The sequence below is a fragment of the Gopherus evgoodei genome, chromosome 7 (assembly GCF_007399415.2).
Source record: "Gopherus evgoodei ecotype Sinaloan lineage chromosome 7, rGopEvg1_v1.p, whole genome shotgun sequence".
NCBI classification, from domain to species: domain Eukaryota; kingdom Metazoa; phylum Chordata; order Testudines; family Testudinidae; genus Gopherus; species Gopherus evgoodei.
Window position 1 is genome coordinate 103,872,882 of NC_044328.1, and position 13,238 is coordinate 103,886,119.

A 13,238-nucleotide genomic window follows, 5' to 3' on the forward strand; every position below is an offset into this window, starting at 1 on the left:
CCACAAAGAGAATTTCTACCTAATCTAGAACCCTTTACATTCCATTTTAAACATGGCCTCAATTTACAAGGAAACAGCATTGTGATATAGATACACATATACACACATGCACGCAGTATATTTGTGTCTCTATGCATGCATACATATATAGACATACTATATAGTCATGTATAGATCCATACACACACACATTTTTATAAGCACATGGTATGTTTATCATTTTACAGTAATTTCGTATTACTTATCTGTTTTTTCTCTTTACATATATCGTGGATATTGAAATTCTCAGCTTAAGTGTGATTAGCCCATCTTATTTTGTGTTCATCATACTAAGTGAACAATAAAGAGCAGGTTCAGTCCTTTATAAAACTAGAAAGATTGAATTTAAAACTTCAGCTTTCCTCATGATGAATTATATTTGTGTACAGGAAGATGGAACTTCACAATTCAAGTGTGATACCATATCTATTGGGAAAATGGTCCTTGTCCTAGCACTGTGGTATTTTAACAAATTGCATGGTGCTTGTGATACCTAACAGAGAAGCTGTCAAATCATATTAAACCTTCTGTTAATGTAGCCCCATGTTTGTACAAAAAGTGGAATTAATTGGCATTGTAAATTTAATTTCTATAGTTGCTTCCCGTTGTTCTTTGTTTTCTTTTTATTACTTTTCTGATTTTATTAATAAACTAGCCGTCACATTTCAAACTAATTCAACATATAATGATTGCTTGTTCTGTTTTGTTGTTTTCCAGCTCCCTCAGGCTCAAAAGGTAAACTACTTTCAATCAAATCTTAATCATTCAAAGAAATCACCAGCGCTTCATGTTTCCACAGTGTTGTGAATATGGTACAGTGGCAATCAGTGAAATGGTTCACCATGTCAATGCTCCACTGAAATGGAGCAGCAAGTAACACAGCTGACATCAAAGCTGTACATTGTGAGCAGCTCAACCACCTGCTGAGAGCTGCAATTCAAATACAGTGTAACAGCTAATTGAACAAAATGGACAAGCAGTGACCTGCTACTTGAGCACAACAGGGGAGCCATTTTGTCAGCAATTGGAAAATAACAGGCAAACATCAAATTGACATGATTAGCCCAAGTGAACCGTCCATGGGCCCTTGCGTTCTCTGCTGGAAGGGCAATGGAACCCATGACCTTTCACTGGTCCCCATTGTATTGTCTATCAAAAAGCCTCTTGATACATCTAACATAATTTGTCCAAGTAGATTTCGTACAGCGTGCTCTTGTTCTTGTACAGCTTCCGCACTGATATGGTATGATACCAGAGTCACGATTGCATGTCAAGATATCATGATGATTGTGACAAAAACATATCGCTTGTTGCCTGTTGCATCATTCTTGTATAGTTCACAAATATAATCAAAACTTCAAGAAAATATAATAATCACCAAATTTAGGGTATTATTTGTAGTTTAGGTGCAATATTATAAGATCAAAGAGTTTAACAGACTTACCTTGAATTGAAGTTCATAACACACTTTCAGAATGAAAAGTTATACATAAGTACTAAGTATTATTATAACTAATAAATCTTGGATGAAGATGTGAATTCAGTTCTAAATGAGAGATACAGAACAAATGCTCTTTTTAATTAAAAGTCTGTTCAGAATGAATGGACACCCAGAAGCCTGCAAATCTGTAAAAGATTGCTTAATGTGTTTGAATTTATTTCTATATGATAGCATATAAATTTGAGAGATCCTTATTCAGGGATTTCAAAAAATCACATTTCCAGCCCCACAGATAACATGCTGTCATGTGACAGTGGGTTACATTCGCAGTGTGTTTTTATTCTCTGACAGTGATGGCAGAATACACAGTGGGCACCGAGCGTGACACATGGTAAAAAATAGGTGGTTTAAAGAATACTTTGTTTTTAGTTTCCTGGGAAAGTGGTAGGAATCAGACTGTCTAACTTCAGCTACAGTACAGCCTTTTTGTTTCCACCCATTTGTCGAAGAGTGTCCGTGAAATGTTTCTCTAACAATCTGAACACAGAAGAAAGATCGGGTTATAAGAGGCTGGTTCATAAATACATATCCCCTTCCAGCTTTTAAAAATGTTTGGCAGATTGTGTCATGTGATTTTGGGTCATGTGTCCTGATGTGCTACAATGTTGAAGAATCAAATAATGTTCCACCAGAAATTACTATTGTTCTAGGTCAGTAAAAACTACACCCAGCTTACATACAAGACCTCAAAAGCCATTTTTCAGTGTGTTACCCATAAAACAGATTATTGCAGAATTAAAGCCATATGCATTTTTTGCTAGACTGTGCCCTACTTTCAGGGAAAGGGGGAGGGGGAAGAGGACAGTTACAAATAATCCATGAGGGCTTTTGATTTTTCACCTACCAAGAATATGGTATTTTTAAAATATAGCTTGGTTAACTTTAGAAAGATTATAGGCTTTACTGTGAGATATACTTGTTCCTCATTCTGTACTGGCTGTATAACTTGTGGCAGTCCTTGCCAGTTCCCTAATATGCTCACAATGAGGCTTCATATTTCTGATTTATTTGGTAATATCATACCAGTCTTGCCCCCACTATCATGCTTCTTTCCTCAGTTCCCAAATTCACTTGACTCCAATCTCTCAGCTGCTCTCTTGCACTTCACAGCACTCTGAGTCAAAACAGTGACCTTTATCTACAAAGTGTGTCTTTCATGCTGCTCCTCCCAAGCCTAACTCCTGCCAGTTCTTCCACTGGCTGAACCTCAGCAGATGTCTGGTATCATATCAGAATTCCTCTGGTACCCTCATTCTAATTTACCATGCTGCAAATGAAAGCCTAATGAGTCAGTTGAGGGGTGCAATCTGGATTTATGGTCAGCCTAAAGCTGCAAGATTAGGTTTTTATGACTGACCAGTAGCTTGCTGCAGCTCTGTATCAAGCAATGCAAAGTTGTTTGTTGGCTAAAGTAAGTCATGATGTGAAATTTCAGATGTAAATAAGGCTTTGTGGGTAACTAATTCGGGTGCTTTTTTCCCATTACATGCAACACAAGAAAATGTTTAATATTCAGAATTTTTTTTTAGCAAATCAAGTAATGGTGAGCACATTCCTTATCAAGGGAGGCTTTGCTGTTTACAGGGTGAAGGGGAGCAGTACAGGACTGCTGCACATCTTTATGAATAACTTAGTCCCTAGTGCATGTGTTCTCCCAAATGATGACTGAACTTGTACATGGCTTTTGTTGGAATCTGTGTATACTCTGTGAATGTTTTCTCTCTAAACATTGCAAACAGTCACTTCTCTCTGAACATGCTCACTTTAATCTTTTGATGATCTAAAATAAAAATGTACCATCCAAGTTTACCTTTAGCATTTTACACTCATTGTAAGTCTCTTGTCAACTTTATAAAATCTTTTGGGTCTTTTTGCGTGTAACAACTTTTGGAGACAGTAAGTGTGTAGTCATTGTTCTATAGCCATTAACTACCCACTTTGAAACTTGTTATATTTTAGTTTGTCTGTGGGAATGAAATACAAATCAAAATCTAGTGTGTAAATTACTGTGCTATGCACTGTGGAACTAATTATTGTGAATTCAAAACTGGACTGGAGGTGACATGAAGTGGGTGCAGTTTAAATCAGCTATTTACTGTACTGTAGTATTTGTCTTTACTAAGATTTTTGTGATTTTCCCTGAAATGGGAATGGAAAATACCATAAATACAGTAATAAACTTAACTGTTGTAGGTAATAAAGGTTCTGTTTTTAATATTGGCCAACGAAAAAAGAGAAAGAGGTGTGGCTAGAATCATCCATCAGAGAACACATCGAAGAATGCAAATAACAATAGTTTAAAATAAATCTATAATGTAATCATTTTGACAAAATTCAAATGTTTTCAGTTATGAATTTCAAAAAATTCTTGGGCAAATGTTTGTATGGAAGGGAAATGACATTTTCCTCAAATCCATGGTTAAAGTGAACCACAGCTTCCAAACAGTTTTGAACAGCAATTGATTCACTTGGGCTTCATAGCATAGCAAAAGCTATTCCTCTTTAATAGACCAACAGGGTGTTTTGTTTCCTGTTAGAAATAGCTTTACTTGCTTTCTTGAACAGAAACAGCAGGGTTCGAGATCTGTTGTCCTATTCTTGCTGTGGTATTTTGTTCTACTTAACTTGTATGAAGAGGCAGAAGTGTATGAATTAGACACAAAAATGGAGGTAGATAGTTATAAGAACATGTAAAAGTTTTTAAAAAATCATCTAGGGTTTTTTAATCTATTTTCACATAAAAAGAATTGTCTCCTTCAAATATTTTTTTTTAAATGTCTGATGATGTTTGTTTCCCAAAGTTCCTGACAGCTTTCTTTTTTCTTTTTGTGTTATCCTTTAACTTGTGTAAGTAGAGTTTTGCCCTCTTTTATCTTGGTGCTATCATGTTTCAGCAATTTTGGAGCATCATTTATCATTCCTCGCCTCATTTACTTTATACTTTGAAGTGTTGAAGCTGTCACTGGGAATAGAAAATTGAAAATTTGCAATGGTGCTATTTTCACTGAAATGAATGACTAATAATTTTAGCATTTTTATTAAAATTATAAAAGTGAAATTGAATCAAATTAAATACAAAAGAATCATTCAGTACATATTTACATTGGATCCTGGTTTATTGTTAATTTGGTTTTCCCTTTTTCTTATTCTGCATGGGGGCTAATTGTTTTCACCTTTATAATCTCAGATATACATATAGGAGGCACCATAGTGGCTCTGTAGTAAGTCTACATTGAGATTTGTACTTAAAACAAGAATAAATTGTTGAATTTAGTCTTCAACTTTACCACACATTCTTCAGGGGGTGATTGATTTTCAATAATATTTTTGTGGTCAGTGATTTAGTAACTTTGACTGAGTAAAGATTTAAAAATTAGCCATTTTTTACATTCTCTCCATAGCTCCTGTCACTAAAGAACTACGATCTCTGCAGACTTCACACACACAGATTTCCCTAACATCCCAGTTCACAATTTAAATGTAAACACAAAAGAGTGATTACCGTTTTCCATAATAGTCTATATAATACAACAAAAAAGCCAGTGGCACCGTCACGATTCACTAGCTACCTCTGTTCTCTGATGCTCCCAGCCTGTATCAGTGTCTCTGTGCAGCATGTACAAGCAAGATAATCAAGGAGGCAGACTGAGCCATAAGAGGATATGGAAGTGCGGGATATACGGAGCTGCACATGGAGGGGAAGGTTAGGTGAAAGTAGGGCAGTTCTGGAGCTAGGGGTGGAGGGAAGCTGAGTGCTTCTGCACCAAGGCATCAGCCTTTAAATGTCTCCTATGGAGTTGCTGCCAGGTATGCCTGGGAACTGAGGCAGTAACACTTTGGGGAGTCCTTCCAGCATGGATAGTGGTGAGAGAGTTTACTGAGCTCCTATGCCATTCTAGTTCCACCTCACTCAAGGCCCTCCAGCACACCTCCATGATACTCCTAGTCATGTTCCCATGCTTCCCTCACATGGCTTCTCAGCCATAGGGGATACATCAGAGCAGAGCTTCTCTTTCTTCCTCTCTAGGATCCCCTAACTCAAGCTACCCATCTTCCCACATATACACGTCAAATTCCCATATGCTGCTCCCCACACTTCCCCACTCACTCCCATACCCCATATAGCCCCTGCAGAAGCCTGCTTCCCACTATGCAGAAGCCTTCTTCCCACTATGCTATCCCCAGCCTTCCATTCCAGTTCTACCTTTGATATATATCGCATTCATACCCAGTTTCACAGCCTTAATTCCAGCTTCATACTTCCCCCTCTAGAAATAAGATACTATAGAATTTTGGTATACATGTGCTTGTAGATAATTTCATTTAACCTTGTTGAAGTCAGAATTCAAGTTGTGTGTTTCATTGGGATTGTGAGGAATTGAATGGAGACGTGGTTTCTTATATGTTGGGATTGAAAAGAATGTTATTGTAGAGCACATGAGTTTAAGAGTGTGTTTTGGTGGTAATTCATGTGGGTCCACGTTGGTGTGAAGATGAATCTTGATTTCCTGAATTTTTAGTTGTTGTGTGGAAAGGGAATACACTTGAGCAGCCATTCACACAACTGTTAATTTAACCAAGTTTTTCCTTGTATGGGATACATATCAATGCACGCATATTGTTCATCTTCAGTGTAAGGCCCTTCATTGGAAGGCTATGCCAACTGGTACAAAAATACTACAATAGACTTCTTGCACAGTAAGAGTGCACTTCAATTGTAAGCAGATATTCTTCTCAAACCCATTAAATCCTGTGCTCCTAGAAGTAGTCTTTTATAATAACGAGGCAAGTTGCCTGATAATGATCTTAAGCATCTCTTTAATGATAGTAATTGTTGCGAGAAATCGTTATTTTTGCCCTGTTATAAAAAGCTCTATAAAGTGGAAAATGAAACCTGGATAGGAGCAGCATAGTATCAGTTAACGTCTAAACTATATTATCTTTTGCTTTGGACTTTATGGATGTATTCTGTAAGTCATTTTAATAGAGAACAGATATTTTGTTATTACAAGTCTAATAATTCATGTGCATGAGTGCAAGTAAAAAGTCCCTCAAAAATTAAAACTTTTGAGAAAAGTGGGAGGAAAATATTCTGAAAATACTGATGTAACTTATGGTTTCCTCAAAAACAAGCTATAAATTCTGAAAAATACTAAACGAACAATACAGCTTTAAGATCTGATTTCTCCCCGCCCCCTTCTGAGGTCTAATTATACTTTGTTTTTTTTAAAAAACAACAGGATTACCCCTTCAAAGTTCCTTTTCATTTAAATTATTTGTATATTGTTTACTTCATATTCTTTTAATCATTAATAATAATTAGGAAATGTACATGTCTTGTGAAATAGAAAAATACCCCTTCAGAATAGCAGTTAAAATGAAACAGTACTATGTATTCCTTTTGAAAATCAAAGGAACATATGAAAAAAATCTTAACTTAATTGTTATTGTCCTTAACTTAATTGTTCTCACATCCCAAAAGACAGGCACACACCCTCCCCCTCCATTTCTAAGGGCAGATTTATTATAACTGTTACACATACCATATTCTCATTAATGTGTTATCAGCAACAACTACAAACAGTGGTAGTTTTAGGTCAGATTTTGGGGCAAGACAGTGCATCCCTCCTTGGCTATACATACGTAACGAAAGTGCACTGCTTCAGGTCCAGGGATCATTCCTGAACTCTTGCTACTGTATTGGAGACTCCTGATGGAAATGGGGCTAGGGAAGCTGTGACATTTTGGAGTCCATCCAGACCAGTAAAGAGTTCCACCATCAACTGCCCTACAACTTTGGGAGGCCTTTGTGCTGCGTAGCTATGGTTCAACTCTGACATTAGCCTCCCCACAAGCATAAGGTCTCACCTTGGTTCTCACCAGCCTATTTGCACTTTGCAGGGTGACACCAATAGCCATTCCAAGTTCGTAATTACCAGACACTCAGACCATTCCTTTCTGGTTTGTCACCCCCAAAGTTGTGAAACCAGCCCTCCAGTTATCAGCTCACTTGGGGCTTGGCTGCACTTGTGAGTTAGAGCGCATTAGAGCGCCCTAACTCGTGACCCGTCCACACTGGCAAGGCACTTAAGAGTGCTCTGACTCCGTGGCTAGAGCTCTCCTGATAATCCACCCTGGTGAGAAGCATAACACTTGGTGTATCTCAGGTGAAATGCCTAGGCGTCACCATGAACGAGGTGTTGCATTACTGCACTCTGATCGGCCTATGGAAACATCCCATAATCCCCTTAAGTCAAGTGGCCACTTTTGTCATTGTTTTGTCATTGTTGCTGCAGGAGTGCGGATATCAAAGCAAACCATTACTGTGGAATGCTGTGTTAGAGAGAGAGGCGAGGGGGGGAGGTCCTGCGGCTTACAAGACAGCATGCTGTCATGCTCTCAGCCCCACAAAAACCCTCTCTTTCTCCCCCCACATACGCACAACACACTCCCTGTCACACTCCACCCCACCCCCATTTGAAAAGCATGTTGCAGCCACTTGCATGCTGTGATAGCTACCACAATCAGGGCCGGCTCCAGGCACCAGCATTCCAAGCTGGTGTTTGGGGCGGCAATATTCAATGGGCGGCAGTCCCTGTTGTTTTGCCCCCAGCAGTGTGCCGAACTGCCGCCGCAGAAGGTGGGGGCAGTCCGTGTGCCCTTATGTCAGCAGGCGCGTTTCCGCAGTGGCTGCAATTCGGCAGCAGCTTCTATATTTAGCTGTCCGCGGCGGTTTCAGCTAAACATAGAAGCTGCCACCGAATTGCCGCCGCTGCAGAAACGCGCCTGCCACCCTAAAGGCACACGGGCTGCCCCCGCCGCCTGCAGTGGCAATTCGGTGCACTGCTTGGGGCGGCGAAAACTGTAGAGCCAGCCCTGACCACAATGCATTCCTCTCTGTGACCACTGCAAGTGCTGCAAATGTGGCCACACCAGTGCGCTTGCAGCTGTCAGTGTGGACAGACTGCAGCGCTTTTCCTACTGTGCTCTAGGAAGGCTGGTTTAACTCAAAGCGCTCTACATTGGCAAGTGTAGCCATGCCCTTAGGGCTGTTGGTTTCACCCTACAAAGCGTAACTAGGCTGGTGAGAGGATGAGGCCTTATGCTTGTGGGCAGGCTATTGATATCAGGGATTTGAACCATAGCTCCACAGCACAAAGGCCCTCTGAAGTTACAGGACAGGCAGTGACGGAATTCTTCCTGATCTGGGTGGACCTCAAAACATCACAGAGGCAAAGGAGAAAAAGAATGTGTCACTTAAAACTATAAATCTAGTATATCTAAAGGTATTATTTCCAAGTCATAATACTTTTGCTATAGTTACATAGAACAGGTTCAGCGATTTATCTGAGAGAATAAGCCAGTGAAATTCTCCTCTAAACTGTGTGTCTTGGTTCTAAGCATTCAATGACTTCCAAGCCAAGAAATGCATTTTTCATCCCTCCTCTTTTTAATTTTTGGGGCTTGTATTATTATTTGCCAAGTATATTATGATACACTACTTAATTAGGGCCACAGCTTCAAGGCCCTTGTATAGCTTTCCCTCCAAAATGCCACCATAAATATCTAGATTAGAATCGCCTTCTAGGAGAAGCCAACTATCACTGGTTCTGCTTCACCCATAACCTTCAAGGAGATTATTTTTATGTAGAAGTGATAAAAATAATTTAAAAAAAAACACAGGATCCACATAAAAAACAAAGATACGTTTTTCTGCAGTGGCCTTTTTTAATTATTCTACTTTCTAACCATCATCCAAATTATGGGACCAAAATATGCCTGAGATAGTTGGTCTATTGTAAAACCATGTGCTTTAGGATTAGGTATAGAAAACCAGAGTGAAATAAATAACAACCAATGCTAAACTTCACCTAGAATTTTAAATGAACTGAACGCAAGCCCTGAAGTATATATTTTCTTACTATACCCCTGTAATTCTTAGTTTCAATCAGAAACTGAAACACCGTGAGTTAAGCTAGGAGTATGGTACAATATACCTCCCCCAGCCAAAACCAAGAAATATTGGATGTCTAGTGAAATTTCCAGAGCCAGACATGAGAGAGTTTAAGATAAGCATCTGAATGTGTGGACAGAAGAGGTCCTCCTAGTCTTTGCAGTTTGCCCATCACTACTTAAAGCAGAATCTAGATCTGTTCTCCCAATCAACTATTTCCATGATATGTGGACCATCTTTGTGTAGATGTATGCACATTTCCCTTTTATTTAATGTCTTACTGAATCAAAATCCCAAACAACTCTTCCTACACAGGATTTAAATGAAGGATGATCCTTTTATCTTCTCAAGTATTATCAAATGACCACACACCAGAATACCTCACAATTTCTAAGTTAATTGGCCAGTTTAACAGAGGGGTGGGATTCTTCTCTTGACCTGCTCTTTTAGCAAGTATTAGAACACTCCTTAAAGTTGCAGAAATTTGGCTGACTCATTGTGGCAGGTGTTGACTTGTTCATTTTCCCTGTGATTTAAGTGAGATGGAAGTGGCCTGCTGGGAGCAGAGAAATAATGGAGTAAAGGAAGATCCTGGATGGAAACTAGGCTTGAGGAAGAAACTGAAACTGAGATTTGTTGTTGCTTTTGAGTTACTAATAAAGTCAAACCCCAGGAAGAATTTTGTTACTAACCCTGGGCCTGGGTGCTTTGTTGAGGTTGGAGTAGGAACTCAGCCCATTCACATGTAATACCAAAACAGGAAAACTGAAGAAGTCCCGGAATAGCTGGCAGAACAGGAGTGGCAGCAGCAGCAAGGTCAGACTCCAGCCCTACCACATGGGTCAAAAAAGATGTTCACTCACAAATATAGGGGAAGTCCTCTTATTGTGCTGTTCATGTAGAAAACTGGAATGCAGGAGGAAAACCTTTGTTCCTGTGTACATTCGAACTGTTGAGAGAGATGTAGTGTGCCAGAGGTTAGGAGCTCCTAAACACACAGCAGCTGTACTGTGGATGTGCTGCTAGAAGGGAAAATGGTATCCAGCCTATTGGATTGCTGTATATTAATATGGGAGAGCTTAGTCAGAACCCGACCGCTGTTATACCAATTATATTAGACCAGTAAAAACCAGCAGGATCTTATTAAAGGGAACAAGACAAAGATGCCACATTTATTATGATAATAATTTGATTTATGCTTAATTCTTATACACACTCATTATACCTAATACCCCCCCCACACACACACACATATCCATCAGATGTTCTGCACCTGCTGCATGGTTACCAGTCCTGAAGATAGCTTAAGTTCATAGCTTGATTTTGTAGCTTGGGTTCGTAGCTTGTGGCAGCTAACTGACCAGGAAAGCCAGGCACAAGGACAAGCTGGATCTCTGTTGGGCAGGCATTGATGTCCTTCCATGTTGGCAGCAGAATGTTACCCAGAGTCTCTCATCTCACCCTTCTTTTTTATAGGCTTTTAGTTTGGATTCAAAGTCTATAGATCTTGCTGTGTCACGCTGCCTCTGGGTTTAGATTGATCACCCATCAATTGCAGGCGTGACTTTCAGCCTTGGACCTGGCTTTGATCTTCGTTCTGTTGTTCTGTTGTTCTTTTCTTTTTAGGGTGGATGCTTCTTACTTTGTTTAGGGCTGTTGTCTAGGTCTTCAGCCATTGGTATTTGAACTTTATCTCATCAGGACAGGCTGGGGCTGGAGGTTGATTCCATCATTCATACATACCTCATTCACACATCTAAACTAAACTAATAAGATTACAGCAGGGTTTGCAAAAATGAAAGTTGGAGGAAGCTTTTACAAAATGGAGTGAGTGTTTTAAAATGGGGTTTGAATTACAATATGGAACAGAAGTTACAGTATAAGCAAGTGTAGTGAACAGAAGTTACATTAATAAAGTGAACAATTGAAAACAATTTCATTTATCAGTTCTACACTGCAGCTACTGAGGGCCAAACCCATTCAGGTCAGTTGTCTATGGGGACTCACACATATCCATTGACTCATGTCTTCATGTGAGGGAGCAGCCAGGCCCACTCTAATAGGGTATGTGCTTTTAACCCTGCCTAGTAGGACAGAGAAGATTCTTGAGGTCTTTGGGACAGTTAGCACAGGGAGGAAGCATAGGCTGAATATTTGTTGTTTTTCATTTACCTATAAAATTGAACCTGCAGGAAAGGGTTTGGTTTGGAGACTATCTTAGGACCTGTGCTCTGAGAACAGGGATGGGGACGAATCTGTTCCCACTCGTCTCTCTTCCTTTAAAATAAAATCCTATGGAATATTCGGAATACCTTCATCTTTCTGTCCATTAATTTCTCTGTTAAGTAAGTGTGCTTGCATAAATCCATAGAGAGTTTTCTAAATTATTACCGGAGACACCAATTAGGGTGCAGATGTTGCAATACGTAATCAAAATAAATATGCCAAAGAGCTGTTTGATTTCTTTTAGTACTGCCTGAAGCTCATAGCAGTGGATCAAAAGGAGACTGCAAACTTTGGATCAGTCCGGGAAATACTGTCCAACATTTTTCTTCTTATTACATTCCATGGTTACTGAACAAAACAGTCCCATGTTCCGGCATATAAAGCAGCTTCTCAAATAAAAGTTCTTAATGGAGGTCTTAGCATAATAAAAATCAGTGTTTTCTTTCAAACACTTGCACGTGACTGATGCCTACATGTTGGGCTGCCCTATGGAGTCAGCTCTGTGTGTTTACAAATAACATGTTGAAGTTTGCTGTTTTTTAATCATATTTTATAAATACTAATGGAGAAACTACTGGTTATTTCAGCAGTGAGGGTGTTGTTTAGTTACACTATTTTGGTTTTTAGCATAAAGACTAGGATCTTAAATATTCATAGTCTTAAAAAAATATTCTTGGTACTTTACTAGGAACCTTTCTCTCAGCATCCATTTGCTGTTCTTTCCCTTTGAAATTCCTCATGTTCTTCAGGAAAGGAGGTTTTGTTTTTTTTCTTAAATTCAGGAACTCCTTGTTATTCTGTGGACTTCAGGCTGCAGGTGAGGAAATATTTTACAGGGAAAAAGGAGTTTTAAAGGGCAGAAGTCCTTTTTAGAGCCATATTTCGTATAAGCAGAGACTGATCCTGGACCAAGTAAGATGCAGATGGCCTACTGCACCTGTGTGGAGCTTGGCTTAATTCATACTCCAAATGGGTGCAAGAGTCTGTCAACGAGCTACACATGGCAGGATACGGGGATCAGATTATGTAAATATGTCTTGTCCTCTTTCAAGGAAATCATTTGATCCCTATGGTACCTCAAGGAGGGCCAGAGCAGAGAATGTGTTCCTTTCCTTATTTTTCTATAAATTGTTAGTAGTATTCTTCCATTTGACCTGTCACATCAGGAAAGCAATGTCTACTTAGGGATCTCCTAAATCAAAATGGTCCAGTAATTATTGTCCACTTGGCTAATAATGAATTGAGTCCAGTATTACCTAAAGTCTCTGACAGTGCCTTAAAAATAACTCTTGAATTTACAGCTTTTGTATACATCAGTTTCTGTCTATTTTCTTCTCTCCAGAATCAAGTAGGTTAGAAATAGGGGTGGAGTTCACATCCATTTCTGGAGCCAGTGAATAAATTCTTTGTTAATGGAAGAAAGTTACGAAAAGCTTATCAGCTCTACCTAGAACACAGTTCTGTTGTAACTGCTGCACAGCTGCCCTCACTATCTGCTAGAGTTGATCAAATATTATT

General features: G+C 39.2%; 1 protein-coding gene across 7 annotated transcripts in view; it reads left to right on the top strand.

Annotated features, from left to right (window-relative positions):
* CACNA2D3 (calcium voltage-gated channel auxiliary subunit alpha2delta 3) overlaps positions 1-13,238 on the top strand; it is an 828,400-nt gene that overhangs the window by 623,322 nt on the left and 191,840 nt on the right. For 6 of the 7 annotated variants that reach the window (XR_004001243.1, XM_030569375.1, XM_030569373.1 and 3 more), the window contains one exon: positions 757-774. The exons of the other annotated variant lie outside the window; for it this stretch is intronic. Coding sequence is in view for 5 of the 6 variants with exons in the window: in XM_030569375.1 (XP_030425235.1) it covers positions 757-774 (18 nt within the window). In the remaining variant the exon portion in view is untranslated. The remainder of the gene's footprint in view (positions 1-756; positions 775-13,238) is intronic. 7 annotated transcript variants of the gene reach the window in all.